Raw genomic sequence first — 26,586 nt, forward strand, 5'->3', positions numbered from 1 at the left:
GTCTGAAATCGTGGTTATAAATTCAGCTTTGCGACCACAGCGGAGCAATGAGAGGGCATTGGGTTCTAAATGAGAAAACCTGGGGCTTTAGGCAAATCACTTCTAAAAAGTAACTAAGACAAATACATTCTTCCATTATTGTCCAATCTGTGTATTTTTTAAAAAACTATTAAAAGTATTAAAATGGCTGATAAAGATTCTAGATGTTTTTGATAAGAAAGAAAAATGTGGGCGCCTGGGTGGCTCAGTGGGTTAAGCCGCTGCCTTCGGCTCAGGTCATGATCTCAGGGTCCTGGGATCGAGGCCCGCATCGGGCTCTCTGCTCAGCAGGGACCCTGCTTCCCTCTCTCTCTCTCTCTGACTGCCTCTCCATCTACTTGTGATCTCTCTCTGTCAAATAAATAAATAAAATCTTAAAAAAAAAAAAAAGAAAGAAAGAAAAATGTACCTCTTTCCCTAAACAGAACTATAAAAGTCCTCTTATTTTATTGTAAATCAGTAAAGGGGAGGAAAAGCACCTAATTTGAGTGTGCATAGTGGGTCCCATTTAATAAACACCTTAATGAGTGTGCGTAAAGACATGAATGTGCAGGAAGTCCTCTCACCTGCGTGGGCATCAGCTGCCCCTTTGTAAAGGAAGTGCGTTAGATTCAACGGCCAGCACTGGTCATCTATGCCAAATGACTAGCCTCAGTTTCTTCATCTGTAAAATTGGTTTAATAACAGAATCTACTTCCTGTGGGGATTATGAGGATTAAGTGGATAAATCCACATAAAGGGCTTAGAACAGCACTCAATACATTTAGCTGTTATTATGGTTCTACTTGGGCATTTTATTAAAAAAATATATATATACATATGTACATATGTATATATGTGTGTATGTGTGTGTGTACATATATATATACATATATATGTATGTATATATATATATGGGTTAGGCATCTCCCCTGTGACAAGTACTATGTTGGAAAATGGGAATACAGAGATAAAACAGAAATTTATTCTCATATTAGGTAAGAATAAATGAAGTTGAAATCTGCAGAATTCTAATTTCAGTGTGCCTGCAAACTAACGATCCTCCAAAATGATAGTCAAATGCTGTTGTGCAGTCCTGGCTTGTCAATTCTTATTTGCAAACAATAATTATTGTTCAAAATACCAATTAAGATTCACTGCAGGGCACAACAGCATCAACTTTCTATCTGTGTTTTGAAAGTTCAGGGTTTGCTCAAGAAATGGCTTATGGTTGGATCACAGGCGAAGAAAATAAAAATGTTGGCCAGTCTGGCTTCGCGGATGAAATACAAGCCTCTGAACCAAAGCGACTTGCCACGGAAGTACAGTTTTATTTACTTTTTCTGTCCAACAAGTGTTCGCTGAGCGCCAACAGTGTAGCGGTGTCTGTTACAACTCACGGTTGTAGTGGTCCCTGTGTCGGGGAGCTGGCAAGGCAGGGCAAGCAAGTGACTGCAGTAAAGTGTGATGGACAGCAGGATGGGGAAGCCCAGTGTGATGTGGGAGCACGGGGTGGGGACCTACACCTGTCGAGTCCAGGGGACTGGAGGAAGAAATACTGAAGCTGTGACCCAAAAGATAGGCAGGAATTCAGCAAGCACAGGAAGTGGGAGACTTTTGGGCACAGGCGACACCATGAGAGGGGAGCTGAGAGCAGCTGTCTTGCATGGACGAAGCAAGTGAGGAGTGGTGGCAAGAGATGACTTTGGGGGTAATCAAAATGGACTGCGTGTTACCCTAATGGCAATGAGAAGTCAGAGAAAGTTCTAAGCATGCATATGCAAGGCTGGTTATCAAAGTGGAAGCAATTCATGAAATATTAGCTTGATCTGAAATGCAAAAGAGGGAAAGTCAGTTAGGGTAGTCCTTCCCTGCCTGCTACAGAGGCTGGCCCATCTCTCTTTCATCTTAACCTATGTGTAGCCGAAATACTATATACATCAGAGAGTGAAGTAGAAAAATATTTGCCTTCTTATTTACAAAGTGGGTGCCTGCACACGCTCTATCCTCACTACTGAACCAGCACGATAGCTTAGAAGGTGTGCAATGGCCACCCTCAGGGTGGACCCCAGGGCTCCGTTCCAAGGTGATGGCAGTGAGGTGGAGCCACAGACTTGAACTAGATGACCTGAGTTTGAATCCTACCCAGTTCTTCTGCTCACCTAATGTCATTTAACCTCTCCCCATGTGCAATGAGGATTCTTTCTCCAACATCACTTGGTAGACCATATGTCACAAAATCTCAATATTTTCCTTATTTTTATACAGTTCCACAATTTGAAAGGTACCCCTCTCTCCAGGTGGACTTTCACCCTGATGGTGAATTCCAAGGATGGCAATTAGAAATCAGTCTCCAGTCTTGTTTAATCACAAAATCCCCAAATCCAGCTCTAAAACAACAAGCGGGGAGGGGGCAAGCCAGAGGACTACAAAACTCGACAGTAGAAATCCATCAGGAACTCAACGACACCATAGACTCTTTTCCTCTGAACAGACATTTGCAACAAAGGAACATTTGGGTTCCTTTGAAAAAAGAGAATGCATTAAGTCAAGGCATTAGGATAACTTCTGCTGACTGCTGGTCCAGTCTACAAGTCTGAACACGCTGAACGGAAACTCTAGGTGAATTCACTCTAGGAGTCATCTCCCATTTTCTGATTTAAAAAAGAAATGTCATCTTTAAAAAGTTTCTATTCCAAATCTCCACAATCTCCAAAAATGTTAATTTATTTTCAAAATGCCTTAAACTTTTATTAGGATGATTTGTCTATTATAATACATATTTAATCATACTCAGTAGATGTTGACTCTGACAACAGAATTAGCTGTAACCATATATGAACTATTTAATTTATAAAATACAGTGATAAGAGTCTAAATTCTAACCGCTAAGAATGCCCTTATTTTTTTTTTTATCATTAATAGAGTTTTACATCTTCAGGAACACTCACAGTTCTGTTTCTAATCTTTCCAAACAGCAATAAAAAAATACTTTCTCATAACTACTCACTGACTGAGAAGACATTTCCAGTAAGTACAGACCATTTTCTTATCATTGCAAACTTTCCCATTCTCCCCATCAGCTGTGTAAATATCCAAACGTATTTATGGAAATTTGAAACTTCTCCCGACTAAAAGGTTGATCGTGAACTAGGGCCACCCAGTAAAGTTCTCTTTAGTAATGCTCCAAGTAAACTCTCCTGAGCTGTAGTTGGAAGAATAAAGGTCGTTTGGAATCCGTGTGCCTAGCTAGCTCCTTCTCTACCTTATTATGTGTTATCTGACCAAGTAGCCAAGGCCACATGGCATGCAGGTCACCAAAAAAGGCAGCTTCCTTGACTTCAAAGCCCATTCAGTAAGATGGCCCTAACAATTTTCATCAAGCCAACTCAGAGATGTTATGAAGCTCAAATAAGAAAACACATGTGAGAGTGCTTAGAAAAAATTTTAAGTACTTTCCAAAAGTATGGGATCAATATTAAACAATCTTCTTTGATTAGAAAAGCAGCTTGCTCTTTCTTCCAAAAAACTGAAATCATAGGAGTCTTTTTTTTTTAAATAAGAAAAGCTAAAATTATACTGCATATTCTTTAAAAATATATTTATACTAAAGACTTTCTAATCTATTTAATATGTTGGCTTTGCAGCTGTAGTTAAGGGGTTCCCATCAATAAGTAGAAGGTCAGGGCAACAATGAGAAGCAAACAAAATGGAGAGGAGAAGGTTTGATAGGCAGCTGATGGCATAAAAATGTCTTCATACTTGTAAATACTGACAACACGTTCTGAAGTCGGTGGTGAGTCTATGTCGTGTCGGGTGATGGAGCCTTTAAGAAAGAAAGAGGAAGGGGTCAGTAAAAAGAGAAAAGAAAGAAAGAAAGAAAGAAAAGAAAGATTTAAAATGAAATATGCAAACAACGGAAAGACCAGACAAGTCTTTAGCATTGAATCCATAAACCGGGATTATAAAGATCTGGAATCAGGTATTAGAGCTATCAAAGAATCCTTTGTAACTGTACCTAAATAGGAATAGAAATTACCTAAATTAAAAAAAAAAAAGAAATTACCTAAATTTGCCCCCTAAAGACTGGTTCTCATGAATCCAGACACCCACTACCAGAACAACATTATGGATCTCTCCACTTCACCCCACGTTGTTGGTTCTTCGTATCATATGAACACCCACTTTCAAGGTCTCTAATGAGTTTCATCTCACTAATACCATAAGGAAAACTATGTTGATTTCAGACAGCAAGAGCTACAATTTTTTCCCCTCAAATGTACCTTTCCTCTATGGGTCATCAACCACTCCTGACCATGCCCTCCTTCTAGATGGAGGTCTCTGTCACTGTCTGTGGATAATGAAGTGGTGGTCGGCCCAAGTTGGACCAGAGAGCGTGCAGGTGTGTGGTGCACACGTCTGTATGGCCGAGAGGCAGAGGGAGGTAGCAGGAGGATTAAGATACCAAACAAGTGTTTGGACAAGAGACATTTTTTTTTTTAACCTGATGAGGGAAGGCTGTAAAGAGGGAAAGGCTGTGTACATGGGATTCTTAAAAAGCTGAAGTTGATTCAACGTGCCTGGCCTCCTGAATAAGCCACATGGAAATTGGGTTAGGGGGACTATAGGAGTGTGAGTTCAGTGCAAAGGTCTCCTTGGAAACAGGGCTCAGAGTGAGTGTTCTTTAAAGTCCTACCTGCTAGGGAAGCCCTGCCAGACTGGACATGTTAATTCCCTGCTCCAGCCTCTGTGCTGGCTCCTGTTAGCTCAAGTCAAACTCAAGTTGGTAGAGATTTTTCTTTCAACAGACACAGACACATTCCCCTCTCCTATCCAACCGAACTTACCTCATTGGTTGTGTACATGGGCTCTTAGGCTTATCCGTGCAGCTCCACTTCCCTTAAGGGAAACCTAATCCCACATCCCCTTTAAGCTTAAACTATAGCCCCTTTGAGAGACTTTAAGAGAACAGATAGGGGAGAGCTTGGGTGGCTCAGTGGGTTAAAGCCTCTGCCTTTGGCTCAGGTCATGATCCCAGGGTCCTGGATCAAGCCCCACATCTCAACAGGGAGTCTGCTTCCCTCTCTCTCTGTCTCTGCCTGCCTCTCTGCCTACTTTTGATCTCTGTCAAATAAATAAATAAAATCTTAAAAAAAAAAAAAAAGATTCAACAGAACACCCTGCACTTTAAAAAAATAAACAAAAAAAGAGAACGGATAGGATTTGATCAATAGAGAGGGACTGAATCAGTAATGGGCGCACAAGCCTGTATATGGGGTAGGAATAGGCCTGCTCTGATTGGGGACAATGAGAACACCTAGAGTCCTGGAGGGCTGATCAGGCAAAGTGGGTTCAGACTTAAGGAGGACCTGGAATGTTAGGCTGTTATTCCATTTATGTCAGACGATGACTTTTCCAAGTACAGCACTCTCCAATTTGTAAAGGAACTTCAAATACTCATTTTCACTTCATGCTTACAATGATTCTTTGAAGTTGGTATTCTCATCATCCCCATTTTAAACACCAAGAAATTGGGAATTAAGAATTTAGATGAGAGCTGGGTATAGTAACCAATGGGAAAAACACACACTCAGTTCTAAAGTTTTAGGCTCCAAATCCCATGATTTTAAATGGGTTCATTTCTCCAAGCTGAGATATAATTTATTTCTGTAAGTACTGAAAGTACTCAGAGATTTAACTGCAGATCCATTGTTGGGATCCTGGGAAATAAGCAAAATGGAAAGGTGTCATAAATCTGGAGGCCAACAAATGTTTTCCAATTAGAAATAGGCAAAAAAAAAAAAAAATGGGGGCACCTGGGTGGCTCAGTCCATTCAGCATCTGCCTTCAGCTCAGGTCATGATCTCAGGGTCCTGGGATGGAGTCCCACATAGGCCGCCCTGCTCAGCAGAGAGCCTGCTTCTCCCTCTCCCTCTGAGCCTCCCCCCTGCTTGGGCTTTCACTCGCTCGTGTGCGCGCTCTCTCTCTCCAAATGAAAAAAAAGAAAAAGAAACAGGAAAAGAAGGTATAAAATCTCCAGACTGATCAATGGAAACTCCTACAAGGACCATGAACAACTCACTTCCATTCTTAGGCCGTTAGGCTTGATCAGCCAGGAGGAATGCTGAAGATGCCACATAACCTGATTTTGGCAACCTCCCAAAGGTCTCATGATATTCTTGGGTCTTTGTGGGGGATCTGCTGAAGAGCCTTGCCACTCAAAGTGAGGTCCCAGTGATGTAGCATTCACTGGGAAGCTGGTTAGAAATGCAGAGTCTCAGGTTCCACCCCAGACCTACTGAAACTACATTTGCATATTGCCAGGTAATTCCTGTACATGTGAAAATTTGAGGAGTGATGGGCTAAATTATATGATAATTTGGTAGATTTGTGACTACCAGAATAGTCATAAAATAAACACTAATGGGATGGTTGGTGTTAGTCTCTACAGAAGTCTCCAGATGTCCTTTCCCGTTCAATATTTTTTTATATTTATTTATTTATTAAGATTTTATTTATTTATTTGACAGAGAGAGAGCACAAGCAGGGGGAGCAGCAGGCAGAGGGAGAGGGAGAGGGAGAAGCAGACTTCGCTGAGCAAGGAGCCTGATGCGGGGCTCGATCCCAGGAACCTGGGAACGTGACCTGAACAGAAGGCAGATGTTTCACCAACTGAGCAACCCAAGCACGCCATATTTATTTATTTTCAATATTTTTTATTCTTAGCGCATAAGCACTAAGAGTACTCACTGACTTTGGACTGAATTTTAGTTCTTCCATTAATTGGTTATATAGCCTTGAGCAAGTTCCTGAAACTCTCTAAAATGAGGATGGTAATATCTATACCACTTAAGGACGTGGTGAGGAGTAAATGAGAATGTTGTGAGAATTTAATACAACACGTACCCCCACATTAGCAGACCCATGATCTATTCCATTAAGCACAGAGCTCGTCACGTACTACCTTGTACTGTGCCAGCTGTGTACACATATTACTTGTCCATCTGTATGTCCATGTGTGTAAAAAGTCCATTACAACTTCCTAAAGGCAGGATCCTATCTCCTTTTTCTTTTACTCTATCCAAAGGGCTTATCGCTCTCTTGTCCAATAAATAATGAATGCAAGCAAAGCAGTGTCTGGAGTTTAATCCAGATGCCAAAATGTAAGCTTACCTTGAATGGCTGGACCCCAGGCAAACAGATAATACCAACTCAAATGCAGATCGACAATTGTCTCGTCTCTGGGAACATTCACGGGGCGTTTAAATCTGCAGGTGACCCGATTATTCTCAAAGACTCCTTCTTCATCTCTGGCAGGATTTCTCTGGATCTCCTTGGCCCACTGGCCTACATTATAGAAGTGCTGTATGCGGACCCTGCCATTGTCATCGTGGACACAGGCCATGACGTCATCACCACCCTGCATGGAAACAATGAGGGAAGGAGTCAAAGGTGCATCTTTTACAAACTTCTCTGCTAGAAAGAAATTTCACTCAGATATATCTGCCTCATTATCTCTGTAATTTGAAATCTCACCTCCCCAAATTATTTTTATTAAAAAAGCTTTAACCGGGGCGTCTGGGTGGCACAGTGGGTTAAGCCACTGCCTTCGGCTCAGGGTCCTGGGATAGAGTCCCACATCGGGCTCTCTGCTTGGTGGGGAGCCGGCTTCCTCCTCTCTCTCTGCCTGCCTCTCCACCTACTTGTGATCTTTCTGTCAAATAAATAAATACAATCTTAAAAAAAAAAAAAAAGCTTTAACCAAGTGACCGCAGTTAGCCTTGCAAGAGTGAACATCAAGTGCCTTGTGACATGACGTTCAAAGAATATATCACCAGCGATTTAGTCCTCCTGCTGAAGATGCACACCGAACCTAATCATGAAGAAATAAACCCAAAGTGAGAGTCATTCTACAAAAAATCATTACAAAAAGTATTCCAAGACATACTTGTGATCTTCAAAAGAGCCAATGTCATGAAAGACCACACACACACACACAGTAAAGAAACAATTTCAATAAAAAAGACAAAGCATTCATGACAACTAGTAATATTCCTAGACAGAATCCCAAGTCATAAAATAAGAACGTCTATAAAAGGTAGTTTTATATGGGCAACATTGGAAAATGGGCACGATGTTTGATCATACTATCATGTTAATGTTCAACTTCCTGACTTTAAAGAATAGATTGACTCCACAAAGCTTCCAGGAAATAATAAAAATAATAGCAAGTAGCAGGAGCAGCAGCAGGGGAGAGAAATAAAGCACATATGGCAAAACGTCATCATTTGTGGAAAAAAAAAAGTTCTGGACGTGGACAGCCGTGATGGTTGCACGTGTGGACATAGTTAATGCCACTGAGGTGTACATTTTTAAATGGTTAAAATGGTAGATTTTACCTTTATGTACATTTACTCTGCAGGGGGTCCTGATAATGAGAAAAGCTAGGCACGTGCAAGGGCTGGGGTATATGGAAATTTTCTGTGCCTTTCTTCAATTTTGCTGTGAACCTAAAACTGCTCTAAAAATAGTCTCATTTAAAAAAAAACCCTATGGGGCACCTGGGTGGCTCAGTGGGTTAAAGCCTCTGCCTTCGGCTCAGGTCATGGTCTCAGGGTCCTGGGATCGAGCCCCGCATCGGGTTCTCTCTTCTCAGCAGGGAGCCTGCTTCCCCCTCTCTCTCTCTCTGCCTCTCTATTTGTGATCTCTCTCTGTCAAATAAATAAATTTTAAAAAATCTTAAAAATAAATAAATAAATAAATAAATAAAATAATTTTAAAAATTTAAAAAATTTAAAAAAAACCTATAATGTACCATTTCAAAAAAAGTTTAAGGTTATTAAAAAGAGGTTCCATTTTGCTTTTCCCTTACATCAGGTTTTGAAAAAAAATTTCATCTGTGCTTGGAATAAAAGGAGAAGAAAAGAGAGATTTACCTGTTAAAGGCCTTCAGATAGCAAAATGTCAAACATAGGGTGTTTGACCCTTAAACCTGGGTGGCACAGTGGGTTAAGCCACCAACTCTTGGTTTTGGCGCTGGTCATGACCTCAGGGGCCTGGGATCAAGCCCTGAGTCAGGTTCTGTGCTCAGCAGGGGGTCTGCCTGAGGATTCTCACTCTCCCTCACTCCTCCCCACTTATGCTCTCTAAAATAAATATATCTTTTTCAAAAAATGTCAAACATAAAATTCGAATGCCCCTTACTCAACCTCCGTCCTCTGAGCACCCTAATTTTTTTTTAAAGATTTTATTTATTTATTTTACAGACAGAGATCACAAGTAGGCAGAGAGGCAGGCAGAGAGAGGAGGAAGCAGGCTCCCCGCTGAGCAGAGAGCCCGATGCAGGGCTCAATCCCAGGACCCTGAGATCATGACCTGAGCCGAAGGCAGAGGCTTAACCCACTGAACCACTCAGGCGCCCCGAGCACCCTAATCTTAACAGCTACACCATGAACACAAATGCATTCTAGGACAGGAAATGGTCATTTGCATTGCAAGCCAGCTTCCTGGATGGCACACACCTGCTGTTTCTCTCACTGACCCTAAAGTAGGAGACAAGACATGCAGATTCATATCCATGCAGTCTTACCAGGTAGGCCCACTGTCTTGCTGCCAGGACTGGCTTTGGTAGAAGCTCATCATTCTGGTGACCTTTCCAAGAGCAAAGCCCCCAGAGCTCTAACTGCTTAGCCTGATCCCCCAGTCTCTACTTAATACCCACTTACAACCTCTCCTACATCCACCAGTGAACACTGTCAGCACTACCTTCAAAGCATATCCCAAATCTGAGCACTTCTCACCACTCCCACTGCTGTAAGCTGATCTGAGCCGGCCTCCTCTCATTACGAGAGCCTCAGGGCAGGCCAGACAAGAAAGGGAGGCTCCTCATGGCGGAGCAGCAGCCTGTGCAAACGTACAGGGGCCCGCATCAGGCTCTCTGCTCAGTGGGGAGCCTGCTTCCCCCTCTCTCTCTCTCTGCCTGCCTCTCTGCCTACTTGTGATCTCTGTCTGTCAAATAAATAAATAAAATCTTAAAAAAAAAAAGTGCAGGGGCCCAAGAAAGTCTGGCTGTCTGGGAAGCACCCTGGCACAGTGAGATGGCAAATGATGTTATCACACAGGGAAGAGGGAAGAAGACAGCTAAGACACAGAGAAGCAGAGGTAAGAGATGCATAGCTGTCTGGGGTCCACATGCTCCGCCTCGTCCTGCTCTGGGTTCCTAGTCTCTCTGAGGTCCAGAGGTGTACTGTGGAAGACTGAATTGTTGGGTTCAAGTCTTCATTCCCCAGTAGTACTATTACATACCTACCCCTTCACAGGGCCTCTTGGGCAGGACAGTGAACTTCCCAATCCCTTCATTCTGGGCTTGGCTGTGTGACTCACTTTGGGCAATGAAATGTTAGCAGATGTGACGTGAGCAGAGGTTTGAAATAGGCTTGGAGGTCTCTTGCCCTTCTGTCTCTGCCATGAGAATGACATGCCTTGGTAGCTGCTAGTTCCAAAATGATGAGAGAAAACCCGAATCCAACTCATGCACTGGGGTCAAGTCCAGCTAAACCCTAACCAAGGGACACACATGTGGACAAGAAATAAATGCTTCTAAACCATGTGGTTTGGAGGCTCTTCTTGTAGCATTACTGCCCAAATAACTAACAAATGCAGGTACCACACAATACCTCATATTTCTGTAACCAGCCCTTCCTTTTCTGTTTAAGCTACCTTGAATTTATTTTTTTCACTTGCAATCAGAGAGCCATAACCAATATAATTGGTATACTGCTTTTATCAATTTATTTCCCTTGCTTTGAAAAAGAAAATCAAATGTTGGAGATGCACATATTTCACAGTGGCATGGTGGCTGGAGAAACCTTTTATCATGATGTGCGTCTTACCATTTTCTTGTCTGAAGAGAATCCAACTGCCACCCAACCGTCTGTGTCAGCACTCAGCTCAAATTCCACATCAGCCCCTATCATCCGGTAGCTGAGGAAGTAGTCACAGGTCTCTGCGTTACAGCCCGGCTTGCCGTATCTATAGGATAGAGCAAAACAGAGCACTGCTGCTTCATCTTCTTATTTGCAAAACATTAAGAAGGCAACAATGTATCAGGCAGAGAGAAGCAAGGTTACCACCAATGAATGAGATCCTTGCTACCAGGAATATGAAAACCACAGTTTCACTTGGAAGAGATCTTGGAAAATATCTGCTCCTTTTTACCTACATAGAACCCGAGGACCAGTGATGGGAAGGGGCTTGCCTGCACAGTGAGTCAGTAGCTGCAAGAGGATTTGAACCTGGGCCTCCACTCCCAGCCAGAGTTCTCAACATTATATTAGAGTTTCTCAGACATTCGTTAGGACTGAGTTCTTTCTGAATCCCTTTCAGGGGAAGAAATTCTCAGAGTTAATAAACTGTCTTTGTGAATTAAATATATACCAGTTCTTTTTCACTTACAAGTTTTCATAAACTAAATTAACAAAAACTTACAGATTAAATATAAATCAAACTACAGACCCAGGAACGTGTAAATTCTGAGCATTTGGGTAATGGATGGTGTAGTCTTACTGAAGGTAGATTTTGCTTACCTGCATAGGCCATATCTCACTATACTGTGCAGGGTCTCTTGACTGAACACGTTCTTTACTACTAAACATGATTCCACTTTCCTCAGCTTTTATCTGTTTGAATGGCAGCAAAACCCTCATACATACCTCAAAGGAATACCTCATTTGGTATTCCCTGAACATGAATGCATCATTTATTTATAAAATCTGCCTTGGCTCTATCGGGTTATCGCATAATTACAAATCAGGACACCAGAGTACCGAGCAGTATAAACTGGTTATCCACATAATCCAATTATGCATACATTCATCATTTTAAGGGGCATGATTGCAATGGAAACACAAATTTAAATTTTCATCCGGGGGACTTGTGGATCCTTTAAGAATCGGAAAGCCCTAGTGAGAAGGACGTTGCCATTTTCAGAAGAACAGAAAACTAGCAATGGGTGGGACAAGGGAAGCTCAGGCAGAAGGTACCTGAAGAAACAGGGCACAAGGCTGCCAAGTATTGACTGAGGTGGGAGGCAAGGAACATGCCAGCAGGCTGGCAGGGACCCTGAACGGCTGGGAAGAGATGTGAACTGAGGACAGTGTAGAACCAAGTGAAAATGTTGAATGGGTGTAAAGAAAGTTAGAGGATTGAATGGGCCAGAAAACAAACCACCCCGAAGACAGCAGGTACCGAAATTCCTTCCCTTCTAGAAAATGTCCCCCAGTCACCAGAGTTAACATTGCTGGCCCGTTTCTCAATAATAGTATTATTCGGATTCTTAAAAATTCCTTAGAGGGGTGCCTGGGTGGCTCAGTCAGTCAAGCATATGATTTTGGCTCAGGTTATGATCTCAGAGTCCTGGGATCGAGCCCCATGGCAGACTCCTTGATCAGCGGGGAATCTGCTTCTCCCTCTTCCTCTACTCCTCCACCCTGCTTGTGCCCTCTCTCTCTCTGTCTCTCGAAAATAAATAAATAAAATCTTTAAAGAAAATTCCTTAGAAATACTTTTGTAATCCAATGAGAATTCAAAACCCCTTTATTTAATTTTTTCTCCTTAGACCTCGAGCACTGAGCAAAAGAAAAAAAATTCAGAACTTTCAGTGCAATGGGCATCACAACCTTTACTCAAGGACAATTTAGTTTAGGAAATAACAGTTTCAAAGAAGAGGTAGCTTTTCCAACAAAGTGGGGGTGTCTGGATGGGAGGCTCACCATCTATATCAGTGTTTGCTAGTTCTGGGCCATCATGTCTTGATAGAGCACGACTAGTAATCACGTGGGGACTCCCTAAACCTGTCATACCAAACTCACTACAATCATCAGTGTTCATGACTAGACAGTATCATCCAGATACCCCTAAGTCATGACTATTTGAAAAGAAATTTGGTCTCAGACGTGTCTATCATGGTCTGTCCCACTCACAGCCCTGCTAATAAGACACAGCCCATGTCACGTGATTCTTTTTCATACAGCCAACTGGTCAGGGGTAGACACCTGGGCCAACGGCAGTATGGTCATATATGAAAAACCAGAGAAGGACATTCCAGTGCCAAAGAGCCTTTGAGAGCTTGTGGCCTCCAAGACCAGAGACTGGGGGGACCATCGGAAGCAGGCCACACCCCTGTTGACAATATGAGGGGGTTGCAGGCCCTTGATTAGAACGGAATCATATACATCGGAAATACTACCTCGAGAAGTAAATCAGTGCCTTAGCCTTAAAGTTATCCAACTTGCAGATCTACCAACCTAAAGCATCCCTTAGTTTTTCCACAGTCATCCACTTTGATTTTGGCAAATGGATCCACAGGAGGAGCAGTAGGGAAAGGGTAACCTAGACAGTGAGAATAAACAATGGTTAGAAAATCCAGTGACAGCTTTTCCAAGGAGAAATTTTTCTTTTTAGTATGTTGACTATTTTCTATCACGTGTGTCTAGAAATGTTTAGGTCCTCAGAAAAGGGCTTCGTGTAAGCATAATCACCCTCTTCAGGAGGGGAGAGCATAGGGCACACGTCTTTGAGCCAGTCTTACATGTGAACTGAGAATTATGTGGCCTTTCCCTCATTATACAGGCAGGGAACATGAGGCAGAGAGGTGGCCTAATTTCATAAAACCATGGGCTCGCCACCATCCCTGGGAGTGTGAACATCACAGTTTTCATACAATAGCCATGCTCTAAAAGGAAAAAAAGTCAACAATGAAATATTTGTATATTTGATAGTAGAGGTTTTCCATTTATACCTATACAGGATAATAGGATTTCCCCCTTTCTCTGAACTCCCATCTCTCACGAAGTTTATAGGACATTTTCCTGGCTCACTAAATTCTTCAAGCACATCATTTCTAACAACTGAGTCTCTTTCTCGTAAGATTGCTTAACGTCCGAATGCATTCAACCCCACACTGAAGGGTAGGCCTGCACTACGCTTTCGGTCTGTGACAGCAAGATTTCTTCTCCTCGGCTGTTAACTCCATGCATATGGGAACCACATGTGGGTCATGTTGGGCTCTCTGTCCAGCGTAGTGCTTGGCACTGGATGCTGATTACATGATTGTCAAATGAATAAATAAAATCACCCATAGATACTAGGCAATGTAAATAAATATAAGGGGTCCTGCCCAGGAGCCGTGAGCAGAAAGAGCTGTACTGGGGTCCTGAGGAGAGGCCCATTATATCCTTTCAAGTTGGGAGGGGGTTAGGGAAAGTACAAGCCTCCCGGGTATTTTGGAAACGAGGTTTCCAGGGCCTTGAGGACCTTTCCAGCTATGTTAGGAAAGGGTCATTTATTACTGTTTAGTAAAAACTCAGTCATGAGACCCTTCAGATGTATCATCAGTGGGTCATACGCTTAGGGGATGATTGCCAATATATACCTTGGTGGGCAGAGATAAAGGAAGTTTCCAAAGGAATTTTTATATGTCAAAGTAGACTACAGGATCCTAGGGGTGGGGCTAAGAGTACCTTTTGCCCTTAGCAAGGTACTAAGGAAGCTTAAGTAAAGAAACTTAAGTAACTTAAGGAAACCTAAGTAACTTAAGGAAACTTAGTAAGGAAAGTTAATTTTTCTTTTGCCTTTGCTTCCCATATCACATTAGATTGTACTTTTAAAAAAAGCTGCTAAGCCACACTTTCCTGGCACACATCTGTACACTTTGGACAGTTCATTTCTACTACCCTAGATCTTGATCCCACGCTGAAATACAGCCCTAGTAGCTTTTTGCCATCTTTAAGTAACTGGGTCAAGTGCATTACTTTTTCTACTTTTATGCTTATTTTATGCTGAGCCCTAAATCTACTTTGGTACTCCAGACTGAGTCCAGCCTTGGAAGAATTTTCTGTTTCTCTCTTAACATTTATTGAGCAACGGCATAGCGCTACAAATGATGCTAAACATCTTCATGTATGTTCTTATTTCTCACTAAATGCTGAGGTTATTTTTTTCTCAGAATATTTATCCAGGAATGCAATGACTACTCATGTTTTAAAAATTCTATGGGTACCTGGGGGACCTGGATGGCCCAGGCAGTTGAGCATCCAACTCTTGATTTCATCTCATGTCAGATTGATCTCTGGGTCGTGAGATCAAGCCCTGCCTTGGGCTTTGCGCTCAGCTGGGAGTCTCCTGGAGACTCTTTCTCCCTCTGCCCCTCTTACTCACAGTTTCACCCTCACATAAATAAATATGTATTTTTAAAGATTTTATTTATTTATGTGAGAAAGAGAGAGAGAGAGAACGCAGGCACAAGAGATCACAAGCAGGAGGAGGGGCAGGCGGAGGGAGAGGGAGAAGCAGGCTCCCTGTTGAGTAGGCAGCCCGACATGGGAGTGGATCCCAGGACTCTGGGATAATGACCCCCAGCTGAAGGCAAATGCTTAACCCACTGAGCCACCCAGAACACCATAAATAAATTTTTAAAAAATTCTGTAGGTAACTGAAACAGACAGTCTCTTACAATGCTGCTTCTCAGTTTCCCCATCTTCTTCTGATATCTTTACCACTTCCTAGCACCTAGAACAAATACACTGGCATACAGCAGATTTCCATCTCAATAAATGCCAGTTATTATTACTTTTGTGTTACTATTACTATTAAGTTTTGTAAACTGGACTGAGAACTAATAACTGTTGGGTAAGATAATCTCTAGAAGAATGGGTTTCTAAGCTCTAAATACAAGCAAGCTTTGGAACAAAACTCATTTATTAACGAACCAAACTACCTTTTAGTGTTGGCAAATGGCTTCTCAGGGGTTTTCTAGCGCTAATTTCCTATTCTCTTTTACAATTCTAAAACTTGGAGTGAGAACTTGCTTTGCCAAATGCTTTTGGGGCGTATCTTTTTCTCTGGTTTTGTAAGATGTTGTATAATAAAGAATTTGACTGGTTTTTGTCCATGGTCCCTGGGTGAGAGGCTTGGAACTTCCCTGCACGACTGTCTTTGTTATTCATGAACCCCTTGGGCTCACACTGGATTTTATGCTAAGAGATGAGAGGACTCGGGATGGGGGCTGGTCACCAGAAAAACCAACCATGTGACTAGAGGTTTGGGACTGTCAGCCAGCCCCTCCTCCAGGGAGGGATGGGAGGCTGGGGACTATATTTAATTATGTAACCAGTGATTAAATCAATAATGCCTATATAATGAGACCCCAATAAAAACTCCAGACACAAGCTCAATCCCGCTTCCTGGTTGGTAAACAAACTAATACTAGGGAGGGTGACAAGGCCTGATTCCATGAGGAGAGGATATAGGAACTCTGCATTTGGGAGACCCCCAGACTTCCCTCATGTGTATCTTCACCAGCTGTTCCTGAATTATATTCTTTATAGGAAGTACAGTGCCTTCCTGAACCCTGTGAAATAATGGAGTGAATATTACAGAACCTGAGGGGGGCTGCGGGTAGCCCCAGGATTCGCAGCCAGTTCATCTACAGTGAGAGTGGTCGCGTTATGGACCACCCCTTTTGGTTTGTGGGGTCCGTGCTAACTCTGGGTTATTAGCACCAGAAATTAATTTCACTCTATTAGTTGGGGTTGGCAGAATAATATTAAACGCAGCAACATTACCATTTCCCCCCTGAATTTAAATGATCTATTTGGCACAAATTTAGTTTGGCCCATGTGCCAGTATTTAAGCTCTCGTCTGTGAGCTACAACCCAGCCTTCTATAGCCAACTCTATGATGGGCTGAGCACTCCGCAAACCACATTTCTCCTTTGCCAACTGGCTAGGCTCTGCCAAAAGGAAACATTGGAGGGAGGCTAGGAGGCAGGAAGACGGGAAGACCATTCCTTCCTGATGGGGTTTTAGAATACAGGTGAGGTTCTGTGGGGTGGAGTTCAGATCCAGTGACCAAGAAAGAATTCTTGAGACATCTTAGGTGCAAAATAGTGGTTTATTAAAGTGCAGGGACAGGACCCGTGGGCAGTAAGAGCTGCTGCCCCAGGGTTGTGAAGGGTGGCTAATTATACACTATGGGATTGGGGGTAGTAAGGCAAAAGGTGTTTCAAAAGGATTTTCATATGTTAAAGACAACGCACAGGATACCAGGGGCCTTGCCAGTTGTCAAGTTAAGGTTGTTTTTCCCTCTATGAAGGTTGTTTTTCCCAACTATAAACATAGTTGGGAAGTTCCTGGAGGAATATTACACTCTCCCCACTTCAAGTATCTGTCAAGGGGCTGCAGATTATAAGCATTTAATTGTGTCTACATTTCCTTCTAGAAGCGAGGTTATTCATAGAAATGCTTTGTTCTTGTAGATTGCTAAGACATTTGTAAACTGAGGGAGACTCATGTCTTGCAGGATTGTGATCTCTACAAATGAACTATGTTTTCCCTTTAGGGCAGCCAGGAGTGCCTGTGGAATGTCCATGTATGCCATGGTGGGGAGGGGGGAGGTGGTCAGCTTCTGTTTTGTCCTCAGCTTGCCTTCTGTTCCCTCATCATTTCCAACTGGATTGCTGCCCACCACTCCACTCCTCAGTGATCCTGCTTCATCCTTGCCGTGGCAAGTTGGTTCCAGCTTCCAGCTTGCTTTCTAGACTCCCCTAACCAGCCTGTCATCCCTCAAAGGAACCAGCAGCAGCTGGGCAGAGAGTCCCATTCTCAGAGGATGGGCTGCAGTTTGGGGGGCATTGAGGGGGTCTTGGCTGAGCTTCTAGATTCTCATTGCCTCAAGCCCTTCTCTGTGCCCTGACACATCCCACCACCCAGTCCCAGGGGCAGTAGCTGCTTCCAACCATTCCTATCTCTGTGCCCCGTTTTGCTTCTCCAGTCCCCCAACACCTACTTAGATAGCTCCAGGGGCTGATCATCCTCTTTAGGAACAACAACAACAAAAAAAGTTTAGAACTGGTTTCTGTCTTTCTGATGGGATCTTGATGGATAGAGACTGAATGGATTAATCCTTAAATACCAACACAATGGATTTGCAGGCTGTACCTTATTATCTGTTCTCTTGGTAACTAGCGAGAGAGTGTCGTTCAACAGGGTATTTGACAGGCTTTGTACAACTGGACTGCCACATTATCTTAAAAATTTTAATTTTTAAGTCTGTAGGTGCACCAAATGAAACTGATGACATTTCTTGGTTTGGCCTGGGACACTCCTAACAGTCTATGCAAAGCCCATCTTCTATTTCCCCCTAATCCGTTCCTAAGCCCACTTTCCTCCTGGTGTAGAGTATTTCCTATGTAACACCTTCTACAAAGCCTGCACGTTTTAACAAAATGAGCACTCTGACGCATACATCTTAGAAAAGCAGTATTTTACTGTGCTATACTGAAAGGGGGGTTGGGAGGTAAGCGTCTGTCTCATCTGTGCTAGCTCCTCAGAGATCAGGGAACTCTGCCTGCCCAGGGTGAGGTCCCGCCTTACTGCAAAAATCCTTTCATGTTCCCAAAAACAACATCTTGCATGATTCCCTTATAAAATAATCACCAAAGTGCCTTCAGCAGAACCTGGATCTACCGTGGAGGCTCCACACCCAATTTTTCACTGAGCTACCAACACCACCGTGCCAGGCTGCCCCCAGGCGGCGATGCCCTGGCCATCCCAGGCCATGTAGGAGATATCCAGAAGCACCCAAGCCGAGCAGACTAGCAAGGGCCCACCCCGACTCACCAGCCGCCATCCCTATGTTGATTTTTAAAAGTGTGTGCTCTTGAAAAGTAGAACCTTATGCATGCTTTCAATCTGCATAAGCGATACTGTGTGGTACAGATTCTCCTACTTATTATTTTCCTTTGGAAATCTATCCCTATATATAAACGTGAGGCCTGTTATTATTCCTGGCTGAAGAGCATTCTCTGATGTGCATATAACCAGATTTTTTTGAAATAACCTCTTGGGGTGCCTGGGTGGCTCAGCAGGTTAAAGCCTCTGCCTCCGGCTCAGGTCATGATCCCAGGGTCCTGGGATCGAGCCCCGCATCAGGCTGTCTGCTCAGCAGGGAGCCTGCTTCCTCCTCTCTCGCTCTCTCTCTCTGCCTGCCTCTCTGCCTACTTGTGATCTCTGCCTGTCAAATAATTAAATAAGATCTTTAAAAAAAGAAAAAGAAAAAGAAATAACCTCTCAATTGCCTTAATGTTTGAAGTGCCTTCAATGTTTGCTTCATCAAAAAAATTTTTTTTAATAATGATGAGAAGAACTGCCTTACTTAGGCTTCTTATGGACATATGCAAGAGGTTTTTGTTTTGTTTCAGTAAGCCCTGGAGAGCTAGAGCTAGGTCACACCCTTGATTCCAGGAGGCTCAGTGAGGTCGGTATTCAGCCAGAGGGGAGGGGTCTATCATCCCACCCCCAGAGCACGAGTTTCCTATTTTCCCTCCAGTCTTGCCTGTACTTGATAGTATCCCACATTCTCAGTATTTTAATTTGTATTTCCCCAAGTACTAGTGCAGCTAAACATCTCGTATCTGTATTGGCCACTTGGGTTTCCTTTTCTACGGTGTGTATATACACAATTGTTGAACTTTTTTTTAAACTTGTTTTTGGTCTTTCTCATGGGAATTTATGTGCATTTCCGATACTAATTCACTGTTGGTTCACTGTTGGTTTCACACGCTGCGTTTCTCCTCCCTCTGGTCTGCCCCCCATCTTGCTTTTTTCTCTGATATCCTTCCTTGGAACAAAATCTTTAAATGTGATGATGTTGGGGAGATAATTTTTCTTCCTTTGTTTTGTGCTTTTAGAGTCTGGTCCCAGAGATTAATCTGCATTCCAAGGACCTGAAGATCTTTCCCTGCACGTTTATTTATTAACATTGTGATACTGCCTTTCACATCTAGACTGGACCCAATTGGAATTTATTTATTTTTTAATACAATGTGAAGAAAACAGTTCTATTTTTCTCCCTACATTGACTCAATTTTTCTCACTGCCATTTACTCAAATACCTCATCTTTTCCCTAGCAATTTATGAGGACAACTCAATAATTTACTGGTTCTCAGAGGAACATAGGTCTATTTCTGGACTCTCTGCTTTGTTCTCTGGTTTATTTGGTGGTTCCTGAGCCAGGATCAGGGTATGAATTGCCACGCTTCGTAATGTATCTCAGCAATTCACAGAACTTGGTTCTTCCATGCAAAGGATGGATACTAATTTGTCAAGTTCTCTCCCCAAATACTGTTGGGCTCCTGTATGGAACTGTGGTAAATGAACAGATGAATGGGGGGAGAGCTGACATCTCTGTAATGCCAAGTCACTCCTTCCAAGATCATGATATATTTCCCATTTATTCATAGTTTTCATATCACTTAATAGTTAAAAAATGGTTTCTCCACACAGGACCAGGGCATTCTTTGGTAGGCAAAATTTGGACAGTATACAAATTTCTGTTGTTATTTTAGACATCTTGTTTGGACATATTTTAGCTTATTTTTCGCTAAAAAAGAAGAGAGCTTTTGGTTGACTTATGTCGATCTTGTCTATGGTAACCATAAGGCATTCACCTGATTAAGGATCTGTTGATTCTTTCCAATTTGCTATGTAAATATTCCTAACAAGAGGGCTAGAAAAACATATATTCATACAAAGACTTGTACACAGATGTTCATGGCAGCATTATTCATAATAGCCAAAAATGGGAAATAACCCAAATATCCATCAGTTGCTGACTATCTGTGGTTTCCTTTCTTGTCTAATTCCCAGACATTCTCTGTTCCTTTTCTGAAATCCCTTAAGCCTGCTTTGCCATCCTCCGCTGGGTGGTTAATGGCTTCTGGTTTGCTATTTATTGCTTCTAATTGACTGCTTGGCTCACAGCCCTCAGGTATTAATTTAGTCTTGATTCCTTGAAGTTTTAACCAGCAGCTGTCTGTTCAAATCTGAGAACGACCACACCAGCCTCTTTCTCTTCCCAAACTACCTGAATCGTTGTTTCTGCTTATCAGGGTCATAGAATGAAGTACAAAAGTCGAGGAGGATATAAAAAAAAAAAATAAAAAATAAATTAAAAAAAGTGGAGGAGGTTTAGAGAATGTAAAATATGGAAAGCTCCACACATGCGTGCGTGGCCATCAAGCAAAGCTTTTGCCTTAGCACTCCACCAGGTAGAAAACAGCAGTTCCCCACTAACTGCCTATGCCATTGATTCCAAGCCCCTTTCCTCAAGTCTGCTCACCAATATAGCCCATTCGGTCCATCCCACTGTATTTCGGAGTACAGATCAACAGGGACCCTCTATTCCAAAGAGCTGGACACCCTGTACCATCTTATCCATAAAGGGAATGAACAAATCTACGTAGTTCCCTGCTACTTTCTAGCTGTGTGGCTTTCGCTAAGATATTTACATTTTTCCGTGGGTCAGTTTTCTGCACTGACTTCATGGCAGGGGATGGGGAGAAGGAGAAAATCAGGAAGGCTCCCTGAAAGTGTGTTAGGAAAGTAAGGATGAGTCGTATAGGCTTAAAGAGTGGGAATCCCTAAGAATTCTGAAATCTAGCATAGTTAAGTGGTGCCTGGGTGGGTCAGTCAGTCAAGTGTTCATCTCTTGATTTTGGCTCAGGTCATGATCTCAGGGTCATGAGATGGAGCCTTGCAACGGGCTCCTTGCTGGGCGTGGAAACTGCTTACGAATCTCTCTCCCTCTGCCCATCCCCCCACCCTGCACGTTCTCTCCAAATAGCATAGTTAAACCAAAACATAAAATAAATTTTTAAAAATGAACGTGTTTAGGGGGTAATTAAAGATACCAAATTAGTCAGCTTTCAGCTCTGGCTTTGGAGGTCTTGGGCTATCAGGACACTTGGAGAAATGGTTTCTAGACAGGGTGGGTGATGGTCAGTGGGCTTTCCGGAAGTTTCAGTGAATTCTCCATCTCCATTAGTCTAATTCCCTTTTTTGGATTTACATATTACCAGGTCATCTTTTCATTGAAAACTCAGTTAGTTGGCTATTTTGAATCTGAAAAGAGGGTCCCCTGCATAGAAGAAACATTTATTCTAATCACTAGAAAAAGACAACCCCATTTGTACTGATAGAAAGAAAAAGTAATTCTTAGGGTGCCTGCGTGGCTCAGTCAGTCAAGTGTCTGCCTTCAGCTCAGGTCATGATCTCAGGGTCCTGGGCTTGAGCCCCACGTCAGGCTCCCTGCTCAGCAGGGGTCTACTTCTCCCTCTCCCCCTCCCCACCCCTCATGTTCTTGCACTTTCTCTCTGTATCTCAAATAAATAAATAAGATCTTAAAAAAAAAAAAAAAAAAGAAGGGGGTGCCTGGGTGGCTCAGTCAGTTGAGCATCTGCCTTCAGCTCAGGTCATGATCCCAGGGTCCTAAGATGGAGCCCTACATCGGGCTCCCTGATCAGCAGGGAAGCTGTTTCTCTCTCTGCCTGCCATACCCCCTGTATGTACCCCTGCTTGTAAGTACCCCTGCTTGTACTCCCTTTCTCCATCAAATAAATAAAAATAAAGTCTTAAAGAGAAGAAGAAAGAGTAGTTTAAAGGCACTATTTCTTTTTTTTTTTAAGATTTTATTTATTTATTTGACAGAGAGAAATCACAAGTAGACAGAGAGGCAGGCAGAGAGAGAGGAGGAAGCAGGCTCCCTGCTGAGCAGAAAGCCCGATGTGGGGCTCGAACCCAGGACCTGGGATCATGACCTGAGCCGAAGGCAGCGGCTCAACCCACTGAGCCACCCAGGCGCCCCTAAAGGCACTATTTCTACCTCTTCACTTGCCACTTCCTTCAAAATTAATCTGGGTCCCTCCTTCTCCATTGAATTTATCTCAGGAAAATTCACCTCTCATTTCCTGAATCCATCAACTATTTCAAGCCGTCACACTACTGGGCCTCACCAAGGCTTGGGACACTGCACCCTGACGTCCCCTTTCCCTTCACTTTCTGGGTTAGAACATCCACCTGGGACATTTGCCTGGTCTGCTTCTCTCGCTCTGCCAGTACCTTTAAGGCAATGTCCTGATTATTTCTAAGGATCTGGAGAAAATCTCTTGAAGATCCATAGGGCTAAAACCCAGGCCCAGGGTTATCTAGTGGAGGTGCTGCCCCCGAGAGGCTCAAACCTCCCCACTAGCACCCACAAGCCGGATGTAGGATCTGTACTTGAAGATAGTGAAAGTGCTGGAGAGAAGAGATTTGCGAAGGGGAGGAGTAAGAGATGACTGTAAGGGGCGCCTGGGTGGCTCAGTGGGTTGGGCCGCTGCCTTCAGCTCAGGTCATGATCTCAGGGTCCTGGGATTAAGTCCCCCATCGGGCTCCCTGCTCAGCAGGGAGCCTGCTTCCCTCTCTCTCTCTCTCTCTGCCTGCCTCTCTGTCTACTTGTGATCTCTCTCTGACAAGTAAATAAATAAAATCTTAAAAAAAAAAAAAAAAAAAGAGATGACTGTAAAAGGAAGTGGGTCCAAAGAGAACATTCCAGATAAACGAGCTGAGGCTTCCTCCATTGAGCAGGCTGGAACCATCATGGATTTCTGGGGGTCAGAGTTGAGCCTCAGGCTGCATGTGTAGAACCGGTGAGAGGGGTAAGCAGACAAACCAGGGATTTGTATACACATTGCCTGCCCTTTTGCCCTGCGGTGTCACCTCACCCAAATGTCCTCCCTCTTCTGGCTCATCAAAGGCTTTCATACTTCCTAGCTCAACTCTATAAAGCCTTCCTTATGGCTGCAGCCACCAGACGTCCATGTTCATAAAACCATCTGGACTCTACAACTAACTTCATTTTCTCTGTATATACAAACGGACATAGAGCATCTGACCTTGATCTCCTCTGTTAGGGACATGTGCCCCATGAGAATATGAGCTCTCAGGTGCCGTGTGTGAGTCACCTGGCAGCATGCTGGGCTGACTACGAACAGAATAAATATGTATTAGATACTTTCAGAAACAGATGGGCTTTGAAATGTTTGATCATTTCCAGAGTGATAATGCTACTTCTGCTTGTCCCTCTCCACCCCCTCCCCCGTCCCTCCTCCTACCCAACCACATGGCTGCCTGGCTAGAAGACTACATTCCCCAGCCTCTCTTGCAGCTAGGTCATGTCATTATGTTCTTGCCAAAGGAATACGAAGAGCAGTGACCTGTGCAACCAGCCTAAAAGGTAATGGTCTGTCCTAAATTTCCTCTTTCTCCTTTCCTCAAGCTTGAACAAGGACATTCAAGCAACCCGTCTTCCACCACACCGATGAGGAGGAAACTTTACTGGATGGTGGGACAAGATGGAATGACCTTGTGGAACACAGCTGTCCCAACTGCCCAGACCAGTCAGATTCATGTGAGAAAAAAAATAAAGTACTTTATTTAAGCCACTCTCTGTAGGGGTGTCTATTTCAGCACTTGAACCTCTACCCAATTAATATATTCCCCCAAATCCAACCTTCCCATTTCAAATACAATAATTCCAATTTTTTTTTTTTAAAACTGGGCATATTGCCTCTCAGCTAAAAGGCTACCTTTCCCAGTGTCCTTTGCATTTACATGTGGCCACGTTGTGGCCAATTAAGTATAATTGTTCCATGGGACTTCTGAGTAATCTCCTTATAAAATAGTTAGTGACCTACTTCCCACTTTCTCTTTCCCACTGTCTGGACTGTGAATGTAGTGGCTGGAGATCAAGCAGCCATTTTGGACTATGAAGTTTCAGGCTAAGATTTGTGAAGAAGCAGAAGGCCAGGATCCAAGGTCTCTGATGAGGATGGAACCTCCAATACCAGCCCAGACTGCCTACTTTTAGATTTCTTTACACGACAGAGAAACTTCTATCTTATATAAGCTATTAATGTGTGATTGTTGTATGTAGCTAAACCAAATCCTTCAAAACAAATATACACAGCCTCCCATCAGCTGCAAGACTATTTCAACCCCGATTTAATTCTTGTATATTCCTCTTAGCATAAAAATAGGAAAATCATTACTTTCCAAACTGGAGAAGAGTCCAGTTTCTATTCCTTCTACACAGAATCAGCTTGGCTTTTGTGCTCACTAAAGCAACTCCACAGGGAGGTCTGGAGCTGAAAAACCCCTAGTCTCTGGGCCCAGCAGCCCCCAACAACGGTGGCTCACAGCGGGGAACCCTAACACGTGTGGTAACAGAAAAGAACTGGGATGGAAGTCGGGACAGAAATAGGCCCGGGCTAGGATGGCACGGCAGTCAGCAGGAACAGAACGCTGAAAGGTTGGGGCGCTAGTCTCTGCAAATTTAGGTCAATACAGTCAGGGAGAAAATAAGACAACATCACTTTAAATTGTGATTTCTAATTCCCACCAGCTCCCCTGATCTCACACACCCCAGGCCAGATGGCGGCTTCCTCCCCTACCACCCGTTACCCCAACCCTGGACAGGGAGAGTGGAGGCCCGAGCCAAGAACTGGGGGAGCCCAGGCTCAGCCCCACCTGTCCTCAGCCTCCCAGGGCTCGGCTGACCACCTTCTTCTCCTGGCCTCAGTCTCCCTACCTGTAAAGCGGGCGGCGGGTGGAAGGCGCTGACAGCTCTTCGGGTGCCTCCTGCAGGCCGGCGGGGGTCTGAGCAATGCGCTCCCGATTCCAGTCCCGCAGTCCCAGGGCTACATCCATTGGCCTCCTTACCAAACCGCCCCTCCGGCCGCCTCGGTCCCCCACCCCCACCTCGCGTCTCCCTCCCTCAGCCCCTCACCCTCTCGCAGCCTCACCCTCCTCGGACAGGTAGCGCAGGTCGTAGAACTCCCCGGCGAAGGTGCCATAGGAGGAGTCGTGGCGCGGCACTGACTCGTCGGCGCCCGTGTCCCCCCGCCCGCGGCCCCGGGGTCCCCGGCCCCCGGGGCCCGCGCCGTCGTCTGCGGGGCTGGCGGCGCAAGTGGTGGGCCCGGCCAGCAGCAGCAAGAGCAGCGGCACCCAGGCCCCCGGGCGCTGCCGGGGCGGTCGTGCCATCGCTGCGCACCGATCCCGCAGCCAGGCCTCTCGGGGCCGTAGCGGGGGCGCCGCGGGCGCCGGACCGGGACTGCGCCGCTACCGCTGCCGCCGCCGTCAGCACGCGCCCGCCCCCGCCCCCGCCCGCAGCCCGCGCGGCCGCGCAGCCGCCGGTCCCCGCCGCCGCGCGCCTCGCTCTGCGCATCCTCCAGCCGGCGCGATGCGTCCCCTTCCTCCTAGCATCCTCTTCTCCGGGCTCGGACTCTCTGCTGGCGGTTTCCCTTCCTCCGTCCTTAATTCCAGTCTCCCCATCCGCTCCCTCCCTCCCTCCACGAGTCCCTCCCCTACCACCAACAGATGTGGCCCTTCTAGACCCTTGCTTCCATGTGGTCCGCGGACCTGCTGCATGGCATCCCCAGGAAGCTCGCTGGCATCGCCAATCCCAGGCCTCACAGCAGACCCATGAATCGGGATATGCATCTTACCAACATCTGCAGGAGACCTCTGTGCACATCCAGTTTAAGAAATGCTCCCTGGAGGGTGTACCTTGGACACACCTTGCCAGAATTGCTGCCTCCCCCATTATTTTGTTTCAGCACTTTTTGTTTTATATAAAGCGCTCATTGTACTAATAACTTCTTGGGATGATCACAGAGGTGAATTGAAAGAGCA

The 26,586-nt window shown here is 44.3% G+C and overlaps 1 protein-coding gene across 1 annotated transcript; it reads right to left on the bottom strand.

The window, feature by feature from the left end:
- Positions 1-444: 444 nt before the first annotated feature.
- FRRS1L (ferric chelate reductase 1 like) lies at positions 445-26,059 on the bottom strand. The gene is made up of 5 exons (XM_047699104.1): positions 25,698-26,059; positions 13,323-13,407; positions 10,911-11,049; positions 7,192-7,438; positions 445-3,844 (listed from the first exon to the last, which is right to left on the bottom strand). The coding sequence occupies exons 1-5, from the start codon at positions 25,933-25,935 to the stop codon at positions 3,672-3,674; spliced, it is 882 nt and encodes a 293-aa protein (XP_047555060.1). The 5' UTR covers positions 25,936-26,059; the 3' UTR covers positions 445-3,671.
- Between the last annotated feature and the right edge of the window lie 527 nt (positions 26,060-26,586).

The sequence above is a fragment of the Lutra lutra genome, chromosome 13 (assembly GCF_902655055.1).
Source record: "Lutra lutra chromosome 13, mLutLut1.2, whole genome shotgun sequence".
Classification (NCBI taxonomy): Eukaryota; Metazoa; Chordata; class Mammalia; order Carnivora; family Mustelidae; genus Lutra; species Lutra lutra.